The sequence below is a fragment of the Anolis carolinensis genome, chromosome 2 (assembly GCF_035594765.1).
Source record: "Anolis carolinensis isolate JA03-04 chromosome 2, rAnoCar3.1.pri, whole genome shotgun sequence".
Lineage (NCBI taxonomy): Eukaryota > Metazoa > Chordata > Lepidosauria > Squamata > Dactyloidae > Anolis > Anolis carolinensis.
The window spans coordinates 204883508-204903829 of record NC_085842.1 but is presented as its reverse complement, the minus strand read 5'-3'; the positions used below and the strand labels follow the sequence as shown (position 1 = coordinate 204903829).

Sequence of the window (20322 nt, the reverse complement as noted above, 5' to 3'; positions counted from 1 at the left end):
TGGTAAAATGTCACTGTAATTGGAGAGTGTGCGCTCTCTCTCTCTCCCCGTGTCTTGCTTTCATGTGCTCTCTTTCTGTGTGTCCAAAAAATCAGTAGTAAAAAAAAATCCAAGAGAGGAGTCACATACAAAGAAACTTGATCGAATATTTTGGGATCAGAATCACTTCATTTGTAGTGTTCAAATTAAAACTTGGCATAAAAGAAATAATAGCTGTAAACCATTCAAAAGTAAACACACTCAAAATTGATTTCTTTGGGTAATAGTTCAGTGCCACCTCAGTCATGGACGTGTAGTTGATGGCACTTGCAGATATAACTATCAGCCAGTCTGTGCTCGCAATGTATTAAGAGTCACAGAAGAAGATTGTATATCTGTCTTGCCCAGACTATAGGCCTAAATTTGGAGTGTTCTGTTCAATATTGGACATTGCATTCTGGGAATGGTAGTCTTTTACGATGTATGTTAAATTAAAAATGGGCACTGCTTGCTTTATGGTGGCTGTTCATAGCACAAAGAAAATGATTAGCCGTTGTCTGCTCTGGTGAAAGTTTGGAAATTTATTCATCATTGTCTCAGGGAAAATAATAATTATGCTTTTTTTGGGTTGTTCAATAATTCTAGACCACTGGAATCAGATCCACTTATTCTGTAGTCTAATGTAAAATCCTGCTTATCCACATTTTTAAAAATATGGCATTTTAACTTACTAAAAAAACAATACAATGTTCTCCAAATCACTTAGCTCTTACCATCTTACAGAATTGTATAGCATTGGACAATTGCCTAAATAATGAACTATTAACCAGTAGGTCTCTGGTTTAAATTTTCTGACGATTTCATTATGTGCCTTAAGGCAAGCTGTACTTTCTCATTCTCAATTCTTCGCCTTCCTTTTGTAATATTGTAATAAAAATATTAACCCATCTTACAGGGTTGTTGTAAGAAGTACAACATGGTAAGGCACTGAAATCCTTAAAACACAATATAGCTGCTGAGGGTGGTTAGTGAGCTCTCCCAAACAACTCTTGGGCCTTGCAGCATAGACAATGTCAATAAACACGATATTGAGGGATAAAGAATAGAAAAGAATATGCACATCAAAAATTTTCCCTTTAAAAATACAATTTTTTTAAAAAAAATGTATATCACTTTGAGGAATGCATGGGGAGAAAACAGACAAACAATAAAATATATAAATATTTTGTGTAAATATTGTGACTGGTTAACAGTGAGGTATAGTCTTTATATGGACTTTGTTGTGTTAGCACAATCACTAATGCTAAATCCAATCCAGTTCCGTTAACTGGCAATACAATGGTTTGAATGAAAGTTTTTAATCAACTAAGCTAAGATTAAATTAATTAAAAGAGGAAATTCATGCCATGAAGTCATTTAAATGACCATATGCATGCTTTTAATGTAAAATATGCTTTATTAAGTGTTTTATTATAGTCATTGTATATATACGTAAACATTATAGTTAGATTAGGTTATATAATAGAAAATGCTAATAGAGAAGCTGAGTCACAACAAACCTTGATTAACTACATCACTGATATTTCCTCAAGCAAGCTAGAGATTAAGAACAAATCATTTCTTTAAAAATTCTATGGTAATACCAGAAAAATCGGAAGTATGAGTAAAATATATATCACTGAAATCAACAGCAAAATCCAATTTCAGATTAACAATCTCTGAATCTAATTTCTTCATTTTGCCATTCTACTTAACAAAGAGTGTAAGGCCAAGACAACAAAGTGTCCAGAGAAGGAAAGCACCCAGACACAAATTTCAGTGTTGTTTTTTTTAAAAAATAATCTCATGAACGTCATGGACACTGGAGTACAGTTGAAAGCTCTGTCCAAAACTCAGTTGTGTCCTGCTCACATGGGAAACAAGATATAAATTCACATTATTGTAATAGTACATGGATGTGTAGCCAGCTGCATTTTTTGGGGGGAGGGGGAGATGGACAGCATAGAACTGTGATAATACTGGAAAGAAGGGTTTTGATTGACTAATATATAGCAATAGATACAAACAACTGGATTTTCCTTGTTGGATCTCTTTGTTGACCTGCCACTGGTTTGCTACTAGGCTAGACATAAGAGTCCCAGATAGTCTCTGGCAGTTTACAATAGCTGACTCAATGGATGCATACGGCCAGATATTATTCTAATGTAACCTCATTAATTGTATTGGTGCCTGTGTGGAACAAAAGTGCTTGATAGATTCTGGTTGCAATTTTGCTATACTTTGCAATTGTAATTTCTGATAGAAAAGAATGGTCTGTAAAGCACAGCTGATTGATAATTCAGTGGTAAAGGGATGAGTCCAAAACCAAGGAAATAATTGGCATGTTCTTCCTGTCCTGAAAATATTATTTGTTAAAATGTATTTCTATTCTGCATTTCACAATTAGAAGTGGGGAAATTGCAAGAAAAGTTTAAAAATGATGCATTTGTTCTGACTGAATTAATTTTTTCATAATATTATACTATTGCTGATATCAAAAGCTACAGAAGTCTAATTTCTTATAAATGTAAGAACCACAAAAATAAAAATGGTGTGTATTCATTGTTGAAAATTATTTTTGTTACCACTGATTAATCATATACATTTTTCAGTTATTTTAAAAATTCTTGTTTGTCCTTTTTATTGCCTTGTTGCCATGAGAGAAAAGGCACACACATTATTATTATCATCATCATCATCATCATCATCATCATCATCATCTTATTATTATTATATTAATATATAGTAGCAAATTTTAAAAAGAATAAGAGCACAAAGTCAGTTTAAATGAAAAATAACAATACTTTAAAATATTTTATTTTTAATTTTTATTGTATTGGAAAACTTATGTTAAAATCTCTCCAGATGAAGTCTGTAAAATATCATTTATTGATGTCTTCTAATTTTATGTGAGTCTACATGATTATAATATGTATTGATTATGTTAAGAGAAAATGAATTTTTGTGAACAGATTATAATTGGTTTCTGTCCTGAATTTTTCTCTTAGGTATTATGAGACTGGAAGCATTAAGCCTGGAGTTATTGGGGGCTCAAAACCAAAGGTCGCCACACCCAAAGTAGTAGACAAAATAGCAGAATATAAACGCCAAAACCCCACCATGTTTGCCTGGGAAATCAGGGACAGGCTCCTCGCAGAACGAGTATGTGATAATGACACAGTGCCCAGCGTTAGCTCCATTAACAGGTAAGAATCTTTCAGACGTTACAAAAGAAATGGTTTGAGGCAATGTTTACTATCATAATCTGAAAACAGAACTGAACTGTTGTTATTCTCAAGGTGTTTGTTCATGTCTGCAGAATGCATACTTGGCCATTTTTACGGTTTACTTTTCACACATGGAACACAGGAGAAAGAGACTCTTTTGAATGGGGTAGCAATATACATTTTTTCTCCATAGCACAATCATAGTGTGTGTCCTGAAATTCCTTTCTTCTATTCTCATAGACCACAATACTCTGAAATTTGAGTATTAAGAACAACACTGAAAAATTAAATGTCTAATCAAATGTAAAATAGTATGAACCTAGAAGGTGGACTGAGAAATGTGGAAGGTAGTCTAGGACAAAGATCCTAGACTACCTTCCTTATATCTCTCTAGGTGGATCTTTTAGCACTATTATTTTTGTTTTATTGAAAATGAAGCAACACAAACAATGAAAGAATCTGCTTGCAAAAGGAAGCGTGGTAGAATCTTGAGTACAACTTGTGTGTCCTACAGTTAATTCACCTATACAATGTGTCTAAGAAATTTTATACAGAATTTTGCAAAACACTTGCTTACAAAGACAGCCAGATTGCGCATTATGAAAGTTTTGCAATTTATACGTGTTGGGTATAAACTCTATCATAATCCGATCCCAGAATCCTTCAAGGTGCTGCAGCAGGTTTTGGTGTGCACTCTCAGTTTACAGTTGAAGTCAAGCTTAGCAGACACTACTAACAAGTCTGATGTATGTCCTAGCCCCTTTTCAGAAAATAAAATAGACATAAAACAAATATAAATTTTTTGAGCTGGTCCTGAAGATTCTCTTCTGTGTATCATGCAACTTTTCTTCGTATTTTGCTTGTAGTATTTTGTACCAGTTTGCACCATGACTTTTCAAATGCTGTTGTTTAAACTACATTAACTACATAAAAACTGTTTCCCTAGCAGGAGACAAACGGTATATATTAAAACCCAGTAACCCTGAAGATAGCTTCCATGAAATGTCATTTATATTTCCATAATACAATTCCATTTGTACAGAGAGATACATATAAAGAATTCCCAATTTCAAATTTATCCAAATAAATTTTAAAGGATCACTAAATATTTAAAATTTTTCCCACTTTGTTAAATTGTTTTAAATAGAGTAAGAGAAATATAAATTGACTAGACAAAGAAAGAAAAAGAAAAGACCCGGGTATAGAAAATATGGCAGTGTTTTAGTGTACAGTATTGTTAGTTTAATTGCATATTTTTCACTGAAAATATAGAACTTTGAATATTTTATTGATAAGAAGAATGGCAAATGCATTTGTATCACATTAATTTCAATAATTTCATTTATGTGAATTTTGGAAGGTGGGTGCGGTAACTGTTAACTGTGGTGCCATTCAAAGCATTGATAGCCGATTTCTGTTTTCTAAACAGAATGAAATCACAAGCACTAGGCTGATATTGGAACAATAATTATGTGCACTTCTCAGAGCTAGAGTATTTTAATATACTTTGGTACAGATACATGAACTATGCCCATAATGTTGTAAACTATGGGACTGTGCTATGAACTATGGGACTGTGACCAAATTAATGTTTCCAAGTTGTCTCACTAAATAAAGCTGTAGTACTTTAGCATAGTGCACACACATTTATGAAAAATGTTTGGCTACAACTGAGAAAGGGGAAAACAGTTTGACCTACAACCTAATTAACAGAAAGTGCATGGACTTAAGCCAATTTAGTCCCATTGATGTCAATATGGTAGTGATGGCAGAACTCCAAATATTTCTGGCATTTGGTATGGGCTGTCAGAACTAGTTTCTTCCATTAAAGAATGTTTATATGTTATGTTGTGCAGAAACAATGAATCTACTTGGGCAGTCATTAGTGTTTATGCTACTAATTATATTGTTACAAAGTCTTCATCCTGATGCTAATCACTTTCAGAGCATGAAAGTAGCTAGTTACAAACAACTAGTAATTACATGTAGTTAGTCCATTCCCCTCAAATTAAGGTATACGTGCTTTACCTTCAGATTGAAACTTAATGAGAGATAACACTACTATTACTAGGAAGGAATTTTACATGGTTCTAGTTTTGACTCATGTTGTTCTTCATTCTCTGACTTTCTGCTTTATCATGGATGTTGTGATGATGATGAGGTGGACAGAAGAATAATGTTTGTGCTATTCATATATCTTTTTAAAAACAGCTACAAAATTACTACTCAGAAATAGGAAAGAGTTTCTTCAAAACTGTGAATTCGTAGCCTGTTTAGAAGGCTTGGGATTACAACCAAAAACTAAGTGTTTTTCAAAAAAAGCTTTCTGAGCAGATTTCACTAGAAATGTGTTCTGATGAATTCAGTCAGTAATACTGAAATGTTGCTATCCATACCTTTATTTCATTATATCATGTTTCAATTGACTTTAATACTATTTTGCCATTTCTGAAGTTATTAAGAGAAAATATTTCAAATAATACAGTGACAAGTTCTCTGGATTCCAAAACTGCCCTGCCACTGTCTTGTCTTCATTTTATGGTTGAGACTTTGTGAAACTCATCGTTCTCTTTCTCCCCTTATTCCTCTCTGTATGAAATAACATAAAAAATAGGTACTTAAGAGTACTGCTTCTGCCAAGGCCCTCACTGGACCTACTTCCATTAAGATGTTTCTTTCTTGCTCATGGGTTCTACTTTGCCACATCATTAGTAACAGTGATTGATGACCATAGATACAATTAAACAATAAAGACAACAAATATACGATTAAAGGTGTTATATGGATGTTATTTCACTCTATAACAGAAGAACTTGTAATGAAGGGTTTAAACACTTTAGAGCACTACTAACAAACTGGACCTAGTATGGTATAGTGGTTTGAGTGCTGATCTATAGCTCTGGAGAACAGTATTTGAATCCTTGCTTGACCATGAAAACCCACTAGGTGACCTTGGGCAAGTCACACCTTTTTAGTCTTAGATGGGTTCACTATGTGTCAGAAATGACTTGTAGGTACACAATAATGAACATACAAATCTCTTAATACTCATTTGTCACCACAGTCCCTTTCTCTCGTTCCTCAAAAGCCATTTTCCCATCCAGTCTAACTTTTTCAAAATTCTATTCCTGTCCAATCCTCACGATACCTCCTATTGTCACTCCCTCAATCAATCAATCAATCAGTCACTATCTATGTACAAATTCACTTCACTTACTATTCTACACCGGTTATTCAATATTCTTCCAGTCTTCTGACTACAGCTAATATAATAAGACAAATACACAATATAACATCATATTGATCTGACAATGTGTCGAATCATGAGGACAGGAGTGTACCAGGTTTGCCTCCCATTATTTTCATTTCTGTGGCTCTCCTCATATAGAGAGTTGCATGTTTACACAATGAAAGCTTCCTTTACTTATGTATACTGTCCATGCAATTGGGAGCTCTGATTTAGGGGAGTTCTTAGCAACCATCTATTCTCCACGTTAGTAGAACAATGAAACTGGAAAAGGAGAGAATATATGTTCATAATACCTGCATCATGTCCGCATCTCAAGGAGTTGACTACCTATAGCTAGGTAGTGAAGGGAAACCACAGGGAGAGAAGGTAGGTTAAAATGTAAAGCAATAAGACAGCAAAGAGAGGGGAAGATTTATTTCTTACACCTGTAACTATTGTTATCAAATGGTCTCTCATCTTGGCAGTTTACAGAGCTAGACTTGTTTAGTTTCAGTAGGGAAACCTTCTGGCTATACAGGAGAGGATGAGTGAGATGGGTAGGGATGCAGTTGCATTTACTTAACATTTCATTTCAGTTTCTGGCATTCTCCTAAGTATCTGGTAAATGAATTCAATCAGAAAGCATGCTTATCACTGATGCTCTAGACCAGCGGTGGCAAACCTATGCTAGAAGGGGCATGCAGCACCCTGTTTCCTGGCACGCATGCCATTGCCTGCCGCCTGCTTGCCATTCTGCTCCCCACTTACTCGCCCACTTGCCTGCTAATTGGCTTGCTCACCCACCCGCTCGCTCACCTGCCCATTCACTCACCCCTCTGCTCACCCCTCCTCTCAACCACGGGGTTGCCCCCCCCCCCGCTTGCCCCTTGCTCATCCCCCTTCTTTCACAACCCCGCTCACCCCTCTCCGGGTGTTCAACCCCTCTCCCTTGGTTTGGGCACTCTGTCTTTAAAAGGTTCACCATCACTGCTGTAGACCACAAACTGGAAAAGACTATTATTTTCTTTGACTCACTTAGCAACACAATGAAGGTTTGGTCTTAAGCTGTAGGAATGATTGTTTCACTTAGGGCAGCTCTACATTAAATTATCCCAAGGCTGATCTATCCCAATGCCAAATTTCAGATCAGTCTTGGGATAGTTTCGACCCCCTTCTGTAGAGGTGGAAAAGAGTCCTGACTGTTCAGCAGCACTGAAACTGGTTTGGCACCACCAGATGGCCACTCTCACTGTTCTCCTCCCATACTCATCATTGCAGTGGTCAATGGGTATGACATGGCAAGTGTTAATTACTCATCACTTGGAGTGATGTCAGCCCAGGTGCCAGAGCAACACAGGAGAGGAGAGAGGAAGAGGACAAATTGCCCCCTCTTTTTTGTCTTCTCTTTTCTAATTGCCTTTGAGAATGGGAAGGGGACAGTGAGTGCCATCTCATGCCCTTGTGTTGCCGGAGCTCAAGGCACATGGATTGGCTGCGTAAACACTTGCAGCCAGTTGCATCTTAGAAATGTTCCAACCATTTACACACTTGCAAAGCTGCAGTTTGCTCTGAATTCCCGGGGAGAATTCAGAGCAACCTGCAACTTTGGTTAATACAGTCCAAGACTGTGGTAAGTAGTTTTGGCTTGTGTTAACCCGAATCAGCTTTGTGGTGTTGCATAGCTGCCACAGATCGCATTTGCCCACCCTTTTGGATAACAGGTCACTGTAAATGTGCCCCTTTTCATAGAAGGTTTTTCATGCAGTGGAAGTAGATAATTTTTTGGTAATTTATTCCTGCAATCCCTGTCCCCTCAAAATCAATTCCAAAGGAATAAGTTCTGAACATTGCGGGAGATAGCTTAGGGTGTTTTTTGGGGAAGAAAAAAAAAACTTCAATCCATCATTGTAATTCTTCACTGTACTAAGAGCTTTACATCATGGAGGGACACCAACTGGATGCTAAATATGTTTCTGAAAGAATAAGTACCAGTGGGATTTGTGTGTGGTTTGTATTTTTGCCCCCTTTTAAATACTTGCACGTGAGTGAAAAGTAAGGCACAGAAGAAATCACTGTAGTGTTCATGAGGTCAGCCTTTTCTTCAATAGCTAACAGGCTCTATGTATACATGGAAATATTGAGCAGGTTGATATCTTGCCTACTATTCGCATCTAGAAAATAAAAGAATATCAGCTTTGGTTAAAATTAGCTGTATTTGAGCTACTTAAGTAAATGCAGTGGGGTTAACTTCCTCTCTTTTACCTCTGCGCAAACATGGCATTTTTTCCTGAGGTCCTATTCATTTCAGTTTCAAAATATTGTCATTTAGAAAATCATTATGTAGAAGTTAAAACCCACTAAAATTAATGGAACTTACTAAGTAATGTGTCTGGCACTGAGGTAAGAAAGGCTAGTCATTCTTCCCTCCCCTTCAATTCATTCTTCTAGGTCTGGTACTCACAGCAGGGTCTTGATTTTCCTCCAATAATTGATAAAACACTGTGCCGGCTCAGCTGGGCCCTGCTTGCATTCTTTGTTTGACTGCTGAGGAGAAAAAATGTTTGCAGAATGACAAGTAAACTTGAATTCACCCATAGTGAATAAAATGCTTTATAGCTCTGGGATGATAAGGTACAAGTGGAGATATATATATATAGACAAGATATAGACATATAGCTAGAGTGTCTGTTTCTGTTATTATATATGACACAGTTAATGTTTACAGTTCTCAGGCAAGGGGAAATTTAATGCTCCTCGAAAGAGTAAATAATCAAATCAGAAGTTATATCTCTGAGCTTGAATAAAATTACTTTTTTGGATTACAATGTTCAGAATTTCCAGACCAGCATGGTTTGAAAATTGTGAGAACAGTAGTCCACAAAAGTAACCTTTTCAAGTACTGATGAAACATAAACATTTTAAAAATGCAGAATAAACTGAGAGGGAGATTAAACTGCAGGACATTATGGGATTCATTGAAGTGGAGGGGAAAGGGACATTTTCATGTTAATGTGAATACCTAATGAAATCCAATCACATTTAGGGAAAATTCACATTTTAAGTGGTGGGCCATGAACTATCTGATGAATCGTTGAGCCTGTAAACACGTGAAGGAAATATGCATGTTGGTTAAAAAATCATGGTCTCAATCCTATTTCTAGTCTCAGTTAAAGTAAACCCATTAAATAAATGAGATTAACATAGGTGTCGATACCACAATTGATTTAGCGAGTCCACTATAGTTCAGACTACCTAGGATGTAAGCCAACATGGGCACAAACCAGGGAGCCAGAAGTGACTTGTGGACTCAATAGGGAGAGGTTGCTTCTGTCTCATATCTGGAGGGAAGTGCCCTGATTGCTCAGTTCCTGTATTGCTGATGCAGGAAGCCATGTTCAACAATAATCTAGTGGTAGTCTCTCAGCTTTCAGAGATATACCCCCTTGTTTCAAATTTTGCTTTTTAATTACTGGCCACATATCTATAACAGCCCCCAACCTATAATATTTATCAGCCTACAAGAAGTAAATGATGAAAGATGAAGGCAATCAACAGTAACAAGGGTACATAAAACTCTAATTAGTCTAAACCATTTTGGGAATGAAGATGACTTCTTTCTGACTTTTGCACTATGATCCCTGGAAGCACCATTTTAAGATTGGTCATCACCTTTTGCTGATTTTGCAGAGATAAAGAGGGAAAATAGCCACATAGAGCAATATCTTTAAACTGCAAACCTATGGCCATATAAGGGGGTGGGCACACTCTCTGTTGCCACTGCAGGATGAGATGCCTTGTCCTATTGACACTTCTGATTAATGTCTGAGTATGTTTTCATTCTGCTCAGAAGTCATTCCCTCTGATCAAGGATTTCTGCATCTATCCCTCCGGTCTCCTATGTTTTTGGGGTTATCCGAGGATATTTTGTTCTTTAATATGCATCTTTAGACCTGGGATTTTTTTGCTCCATATGTAGAAAATAACACACTGCAAAACAGTTTTTGTTCCTGGGTTATAAATGTCATTTCCTAATTGGTTTTATCATAAAAACATGGGAAAAGCTTATTAAACTGCATAAAGTTTGTTTTTGTGGGACATCCAAAAGCACATTTTGCTTTGGTTTTTCAACGAATATCTCATAGTCTCAACCAATTCCACATAGTTTCTGGAGTATACAGAAACTGTGTATACAGTATACAGTATACAGTGAACAGAAACATTTTCAAATTTTGTTACATAATGTAATGGTTCACTAGTACTACTCTGATTCTATGTCTTGTTTGCATGCAGAACCAACCCTACAGCCTGGCATAGATTATATTGGTTAGTTTTTCAGACACATAGAAATATACTTGGATTTGCTCATTTCCAGTAAGGTAAATTCATCCTTCAGAGCTTGTTTCCAGCTAACTTGTGCACACCATCCTGAACATACCCAATCTTCTTCAGTTTCAGAAAGCAAGTTCGGTTGGTTCTAGTTTGTATTTTAATAGGAGACTACAGGAAATATTGGGGATTTCCAGGGTGGGCTGGTAATGCACTCTGTATAATATCTCGGAGAGGTCTCAAAAGAAACTTGGTCTTACCCCGTTTTAGGCAGTCTCCTGTGTTCACACATTCCCATTATGTAGTCCATTTGCAGAATACAAGCTCCCTTGTTGCACAAGTCTTTATAACTGGCCATTTCAACATTGAACTCTGGGTCACCATAACTGGCCCATAAAGGGAGTTTTATTTTTCATTCTTTGGATTGTATGTTGTGTATTTATGTTTACCATTTGTATTATTTTAAATTATTGTATGGTTCTGTTTATTATGTGTATTATATTGTATTGTTTTTATCATGTTGGAAACCACCCTGAGTCCCCTGAGGAGATAGGACGGTAGATAAATAAAGTTTTATTATTTTTATTATCTATATATATAAAAGAGTGATGGCATCAGAGCAGCGGACAAAACAACAAAACTACAGGCCCCCCAACCTCGAAATTTGACAACACAACCCATCATCCACGGCTCTAGGTTGATACAACAAAAAGAAAAGAAAAATAAAGTCCTAATTAGAGGGAGAGGAATAATTGTTTTTATCCAATTGCTGCCAGTTACAAAGCTAAGTTCCACCCACTTGGTCTCCTAGCAAACCACTCAGCCCAGGGGACAGACACAAGAGTTTGGAGAGACCCCTAAGGGCCATCCAGCCCAACCCTTTCTACTATGCAGCAGGACACAATCCAAGCATTCACAACACATGGACAACGTATAAATACTATACAATACTACACAGGGACATAGACCCCCTCTACCCTCACCACTTTCACAGTACACAAACAACCAAATGCATACTAAACATAAGGACAACCATACAACAGACATTCAATACCACCACTACCTCAACAAGTTCTCACCAACACCACCAGACAACGCCACAGCAACGCGTGGCCGGGCGTAGCTAGTTATTATTATATTTTAGATGCTAGAAACACTGCCGTCTTGGTTCTAATCTGAAATTCTCAATACAATGCATTGCTGAAGAAGATTGGACTGGGTAGCCCTTGTGGTCTCTTCCAGTTCAGTGATACTATAATTCCATGATTCCAGTAGTCTACAAATGGTGGTCTCCTGCAGCGTTTTACTTTACTCCACTCTCAGTCTTTTCTACTGCACAATGCTTCTTATAATATCCTATGTCCAGATATTGGTGGTGTTGACCTATCTTTAGTAGTATTATAGGCAACCATCAGTCTTCCAGTCATGGAAGTAGCCGCTCACTGCCTCTCTGCATAAACCATTGCTCTTTCTATGCCTTCTTCAGTCAGCCTCTTTTGATTTCTGTGCCTTTTCTGTATCTCTGCATCAGATGCCTCCAGATCAGTTCATACACCCATAAATGCAAAGATACAGAATAACTCCCCTGCCTTCTCTATAATCTTTCCCCTTGGCTTCCCTCCAAACAGTCTAGAACTGCTCCCGAATTGGCGATTTGTACAGAAAAAATAGCATTGGGTTCTTCAGACGGGTGTGTAATATTTTTGCTCTTACAAACCTTAGAAGCCAACCTGTTTTGTGGGACAGGTTGGAGAGTTCTAAATTGTTTTTTTTAAAAAAATTCTCAGCTATAAAAATTGGAGGCAAGAGAGGATGAATTAAACTGGGCTGCATATGAATTGGTTGTTGAGGAGGAACATACCAAAACTACATGGAAACCTAACAATCATTGTTCACGTTACAGATTGGCAAATCATGCAGAGGGAGAGAGACGGATACAATCATTTGGAACTGATATTATTTTCGTTGCTGTTCTGGAATTTTAAAAAAGAAAATATTCTAAAAATGGCAGGATTTTTTGTGTGTGCAAATGCTCAACATTAAATAAAACTGTGTAATAACTAGGAAAATGCTGGGATCAAGGCCAGTTACCATGCCACAGAGGAAATAATCAGTCCAGAAGCTGCTAGCTAAAATATTGTATTAAAACAGGCATATATACTGTGTGGAGAATTATGTCAATTAGCAGTGTGCTATTTAAATAAAGATCACTCTGTAGCGAGTGCATCAATCTTGTTCTTATTTAAATCAATGTCACAATTCCCATTTGCACCACTTGGAAAATGTGCAGAGTGGATTTCCTTGTGTTGACTGTCCTTCACCCATTTCTGCTTTTTCGTTATAACACTACTTACTCATTTTATGTTAACACTTTTTCTCTATTACGTTCTCTCTCTCTCTCTCTCTCTCTCTCTCTCTCTCTCTCTATATATATATATATATATATAGCCCTAAGGATAGAAACAGGATGCAATAATTGAGCATTCCCTGGCAGTGGTAATGTAAATAAACATTTTGAAACAAATAATGAGTTCAGCTAAATATATCAGTTTAAATAAGGTGTCACAGAACCTCAGTTTATGGTAATAGCAATGTCCAGAATGCTTCTGCATTTTTGATGTAATTAATCAATAGGAATGAACTGAGAGGAAACCCAATAGAAGGAACAGGACATGTCTTATGGTGGTATTTGGAGCTTCATAGCTTTTTTCAATAGTCTCAGGGCACATCCTGCAAATTCCCATATCATTGACTTCATGAAAGTGGAGAGTTGACCACCAGGACTGTAGGCTCTGAATAAAGGTGCAAATCATCAATAATAACCAATTTCACATTTTGTTTTAAAGATCATAACCAGCATTGAATGAGACATTGTATATATTTAATTAATAAGAGGTAGTCTTCAAGTACAACTACCTATGAATCGGGACCACTGGTGTGGAAATGATGTATGCATGCTTTTATATGGCATATGACTTGGTCAATTTCTTCAGTGGCTATCCAGAGGTTCACAAGACTGTGAGGAATTCCTAGTGACATTTGCAAATGTCTTAAAATAGACATACATTTCAGTTTCATTAATGGCCAACATCATATTTAGTTAACTTTCAGCGTCATCCAGTTTTTCAGATACTCACAAATTTTGTGACAAATGAATTGGAACAATTTGCTTGGACACCCACTATGCTTAATTATGTTGCACAGTTAATTTGTTTTCTGTTGTTGTATACCTAACAGTAAGTAGCCATTTGTCTATTATTCAGGATTATACGGACAAAGGTACAGCAACCACCCAACCAGCAAGTCCCAGCCTCTAGTCACAGCATAGGTAAGGGAAACTTTTTATATACTTTTAAAGAAACATATATATCTATAATATAATTCATTCTAAAGAACTTTTAATCACTCTTATGGGCAGATAATTCTGCATAGAACACTTCAGCACACGTACTAATGCACCTTCTTTGTCATTCTCCAAGGGCTGAACATGGTAAATGAATTTTATAAATACTGCTAAAAGGTTTTGAATTTTACTGATTATTATGATAAATAGCTTTCACCATGAGACAGAAAATTGAAATCTAAACCAAAAAGAAAAAAAACCCATCCTGCTAATGGGGGTCTATAGAATGTCAGATAATTAAAGTAATAAATCAAGAAAGGGATAGTTATTCATAACATTTTCTGCATCATTAGTCAGTAAGTAGTTTTGAATGTGTTTTTTTCTTCTATCAACCATCCCTTCCATAATTCTTTGTGCACTTACAATTTTGAGTGAAGAGGTAGCAAAACTTTGGAAACTTTCTTCTGCTTTTGCCCATCCTTTACCTAATTCAGATGCATGCCATCTAACTCAAATATTCAAAGAGTGATGGACTTTAATTCATTTTCTTCTTCTTCTAGTGGAGTCTACTTTCTGCTATTAGAGACATAGGAGCACACTGTCGTTTAAGATCAATTCAGTTAACTCAAACTACTCATTTAATATATTGTGGCCAATGTAATCTGGCTGTTGTATTATGAAATGGTTTGAGTACTGAATTATGACTCTGGAGAGCAGGGTTCAAATCTCTGCTTGGCCATGGAAACCCATTGAGTGAACCCAGTCACATTCTTGACCTCATAGGAAGGCAAAGGCAAACCACCACTCTTGGCAATCATACATTGAAAACCAAGTTGTACACATCAAGAAAGTCTTACTGAGTCAATGAGAGGAGCTAACGTTTTTTAATTTAAATTGGTTGTGAAGCAGGTTTCCATGAAAAGTCTTGGACTTTTAAATTGCCACTTTTTCTTTATGCATAATTCTCTAGAATGGAGTGTACTAAATTTGATATAATGTCAATTTTTCAAATGAGTAGACTGTTAGTGTTCTAAACACTAATAAATAGTCCACATCCAGCTGATATGAGGTTCTCAGAATGGAACCAATTTAACCCTGTTGATTCCATTTGGGATATAAGTGGTTTAATGAAACTGAGGGTAGTGCAGCAGTTCTCCATTACTTCATCCAAGATATCCCTCTGCTTTGGCCATGACTTTCATTGCATTTTGTAGTCAATGGAGAATTCCTTATATGGAAAAGTCATTTCATTTCACCAGATGATTGACAAATTATAGTTAGTGAGCTATGGAAATCACATCATGCAATTCCTCTTTCCCTTCCATTTGCCTTTCTGTAGTCCCCAGACCATTCCTGAGGCCTTTCCACAATGATGAATCCTATTGGATTACTGTTGAGCCTGGAACTCAGGACCCTTCTACACTGATCAAAATGCAAGGAGAATTGGAGTTTAAAACTCTGATTCCACCCACACAGGAGGCCTCATACCCACTTGTGTCAATTCACAATCAGCATGGGTGGGCATGGAGATAGTTCCCCTCCACTCCCTGCCCCACGTTTAGCCCTTAAAAAGCAAGGAAAAGACTTGGCAGGGAGGCAGGAGCCTTGCCTTACTTTCCTGGGGCTGGAAAATGAAACTAAAGAGCTTTGGAGATGGGAGGAGGGAAGTTTCCCTTCCAAGGCTTGTTTGTTTCATTTTTCAGCCCCAGGAAGGTATGCATGCTTCCCTATTGAGGTTTTTCCTAACCTTGTAAGGGCTAAATGGGGGGGGGGGGCAGAAAGGGGAGGCTGGCACTGCTATCCTCCCACCCAGGCTGCCTGAACTTGGGGAGGCAGGATAGTTGTGATGATGGCCTGCTGGGATTGTGAATGCTTATCCCAGGAGACAGTTCCCACTGTGTCCATACCTACAAAGGTCTGAATCTTTCAGGGCAAATCCAGACAGGGCCCAAAACATGTAAGCTCTCATGTCTTTACCAGAGGCATCTAAATGACGCCTCTGGTAAAATCAAATTAATTTGAGACAAAGCAGGGAAACCCTGTTTTGTCCCAAATTAATATGATACCTGGTAAAGACCTGGATCTTTGATGATTTCCAGGTCTTTCCAGGTATGGGCCCAGTGTGCATTGGGCCCAAGGATCACATCACATTATCCCCGGGCTCAATCCACACAGCGCTCTTGGGCTTTTTGGGCTGTATGAGCCCAGAAAACCCAGAGGGCATCAACCCTCTCCCCCCCCCCCCCCCCCCAAAAAGGCTTTAAAATTAAAAGAACTTATCTGGCCACCATTAAGGTCCTGCCAGAGTCCTCCTGGCACATAGAAATGACGTGCCAGGGGGAGGGTGAGGAGGAAAATCACTCCCCCCCCCCCGGTCTGCTGGCGTGTCATTTCTACATGTCAGGAGGACTCTGGCAGGACCTTAATGGCTTCCAGGTAAATTATTTTAATTTTAAGGTTGTTTGGTGTATGTGTGTGTGTGTGTGTGGGGGGGGGTGTCTGTGTGCCCTTCTGGAAGATACTTGGGGGGGGGCATCTTGACACTGCTCTGGCAAAACATGGGTTTTGGGTGGAGGTGTAGGGACTCAAACGTGCACCTAAGCTTTGACGCGCATTTAAGTGCTGTCTAGAAGCGGCCTCCGTAAGGTCCAGGCCTTTGCTAGTATTTTTTAAATCTGGACTAAACCTTGATAATTTGGTTTATTTCAGGTTGAAATAGATTAGCTTCGAGCATCATTTAAACACCCCACGCTAATCCGTTTCTTATGCCACATTATGTGGGTGTGTAGATGGGGCCCCATATGAAATTGGGCAGAGGCATATGGTACTCTTCTTACAAGGTTACCGTTTGTCAGTGATACTTACCTTCTCATTCACCTATTTTATTACTTCAACTCTATTTGATACATCCCATAATATTCAATGGATCACCACAATTTTTGTTATGTGAAATTGCTTTCTGTTCACACTGGATTTTATTCAATTGACATTTTTGCATTTACACATATATTTAGACAATGCTGTACATAGACTGAAAGTAAAACAAATCCCCCAAATCCAGAAATTTATGTGTAGGGGTGTTGCTTCTATGGGAGGGGATGGAGGCACTGACCACCAGTAAGAATTCTGAACCCCCATGTGAAATCTTCCCAAATTTCTAGAATTGAAGAGAATGACACAAGATTTGCCTTCACTTTGTAATTTTTCCTGTCACCTTGCTTTGGGTGCTCAAATTCTATTTCTCAGTTTTCAACTGGAGGTTTCATTGACTGCAATGATAAAACTTTGAAAAACATTGAAAAGGAAAAACATCTTATTTGCAGGGACAATGTCTTAATTCCCCCCTAGTTATAGGCTTGTTGGGATGGAGATCAGACACACATACAAATAGAATATCACAGATAAGAAAAGTCTCCTGGGAGCATAATAAACTATATGGGGTGTTCACATGAAACCCAGTCTTTTGGTTTTGTGCATCTAGGACTTTTTGGTCGAGTTATGAGTAATAAAAAGGGCTGGCCTTTCTATATAGGTATTCAAATAATTATTAAAATATCTTTATATAAATTTATGCATGAATACATATTGAAATTATTTCCTGCTGTAGGACAACATGCAAATAAAAACAGTTTAAATCAATTCAAAATGGTAAAATTTTAAACATTAGGAAATAAGTAATGGTCACAAATTATATCAAATCATTTAATAATTAAAACAAACTCTAACATTTAGAAACCAACTAAATTTTTCCAGATTTTGGCAAATATGTTAGATCTCCTCCCAAGGTTTTGACAAAAAGCCATGTACAAAGTTGAAGCCGGTGTTAGTGTCAGTGGGCCTCAAAGGGGAGACATTTTAGCACCAGGATGCCACAACAAAGCAGGAATCCCCCCTGTGGTGGATTGTGCCCACTGGATTTAGGATTTCCTCCAGGAGACCTTGGTCCTCAGACAGGTATATATGTGAAGTACTACAGATCTTCATGCATTACTAATATAATTAATGCAATATAAAATGAAAATACTGTCATAAATGCCTGCAAATTATCACCAAGAAACAGTATTTCATTATTCACTATATATTTTTTACCCCACTCTATCTCACCCCGAAGGGGACTCATTATATATTTATTCACTTTTATGCTGCCTTTCTCCCAGAATGGGACCCAAGCTGGCTTCCAGAGATACTTCTTGAACTTTTTTTTTTTGGGGGGGGGGGAGTATTATTCACTTCGTAAAAAACAAAAAACAAACCCGGATTAAATCAGTAGTAATTATGTAGCTTCTCAAAGCGACATTTTTGTTCTCTCACTACCTAACAAAGTAACATTTAACTTTGATACTTATACCATGTTCTTTCCAAGCTCTGTCATAAGGCTGTATTTCTGCAAGCTACTTATCTCATTACATGAAATAGTAACATTTGTCTAATTTACAAGGTTATTTTATCAGTTAATAATAAGATGTTTATGAAACATTTGAAACATTAAAAAGTATTACCTTCTTATTGGTTGGAAAATCACCTAGCAACTGGACACAGTCTTCTATTGTTATCTCTCATGGCATACAGGCTCATCATTTCATCCTCTAAATGCCTTGCACTTCAATGCCCAGAATCTTTGTCTATACTTCAAACTGGGTGAGACTGGAGTACCAGACATTAAAAAGCACTGACATAAATAGAATCAAAAGAATGAGAACTAGAGAGAGCTCCTGCACCTTTAATATTTATTTAGAAATGAGAATTTCAGCAGGTATTGGTTGTTATCAGGTTGCGTAAGAAGTAGCAAATGCTAAAATTTCCTCTTTAACACAACAATTAAAGGTGCAAGAATCCACTCCATTTTCATCCTGGCAACTGTGGACATAAAAGATAGATAGATAGATAGATAGATAGATAGATAGATAGATAGATAGGCAGATAGAAAATAAAAGTGGGGACAAGTAAACTATTTCTGCAGTGCTTGCAAAGGTACATGTTACAAATGTAATCCAGTGCTATATAAACTAATCTTCTTTATAGCAGCACTTTAAATAAACAATGTAAGTTCTGATTCTAAGACATGCCAGAAAATTACATGTAAATGCTTAAGCATTCATCCAGGCTGCAAAGTTTCTCCTTTTCTCTTATCTCCCTCCCTCTTTCCAATGGCACCACTGAAGAAGTGTTGTAGATAGAACTATTAAATTATAGTCACAGCAGAAACAACATTATCATTATTATATGTTTTTTTTCATGTGCCTGTGCCCTGATTCATTTCTTTCTTATCACAGCCTCCACGGGGTCAGTGACACAAGTGTCATCCGTAAGCACAGACTCAGCAGGCTCCTCCTACTCCATCAGTGGGATTTTGGGAATTACATCTCCCAGTGCGGAAAGCAACAAACGCAAAAGAGATGAAGGTAAAACAAATAAACAGTTATTCTCATTCCACATTATTACAATTGCAAAAGAATGGTGTGTTCAGTTTCTATGCCTACACTATCTAATACACACTTTTCATAACCAAGATTTTTCTAATTTAGAGATAAATCAAGATTATGTTGTTTCCATTATTGTTGTTTTGTTTAAATCAAATGGTCTAATACAGTGAAGAGTTGCAAAATGTCTGTACAAAATCACCTGCCTAGAAGTTATGAGTCCATCTTTGGGCAAGACAGTGAGATTCAAAAATAAGCAATTGTATTGAATCTATCTCCTCAGCCATATTTATTTTGAAAACCACAATTGTAATCTTTTGTCCAATAATGTGACCACATTTGAATTATGGTCGGAGGAGGATGGATGAGACCTTGACATAATAATCATAACTCAGAAGATGAGGATCTGGACTTTCCAAAGGACACTAATTACTATACAAATTGACAACATGGTAAAACACCTGTTGCATGATTGTGTTAATTTGAAAATTGAGCAATGCCCCTGATTCTTCCTGCACAATCAATCCAAATGAGAGTGGGTTAACAAAATCCTTTTTTATCTCCACCCTTTATATTGTGGTTTTCTGATTAATGTTCAGCTCTGTATCTTAGTATAGAAAGCATTGTAGTAAGGAGTGGTGTCACAATTTCAACCTTTTGTTTATTTCAACTTGTTTTTTGGTTGAAACAGGTCTTTGGACAGTTCAGCAGAAATTCATTAGCATTGGCATCACTCAGCATGTTTTGTTCCAAGTCATT

General features: G+C 37.2%; 1 protein-coding gene across 4 annotated transcripts in view; it reads left to right on the top strand.

The window, feature by feature from the left end:
• pax5 (paired box 5) overlaps positions 1-20322 on the top strand; it is a 300149-nt gene that overhangs the window by 51035 nt on the left and 228792 nt on the right. For all 4 annotated transcript variants that reach the window (XM_062971568.1, XM_062971570.1, XM_062971569.1 and 1 more), the window contains exons 3-5: positions 3027-3224; positions 14064-14128; positions 19417-19545. In XM_062971568.1, the coding sequence (XP_062827638.1) occupies positions 3027-3224; positions 14064-14128; positions 19417-19545 (392 nt within the window). The remainder of the gene's footprint in view (positions 1-3026; positions 3225-14063; positions 14129-19416; positions 19546-20322) is intronic.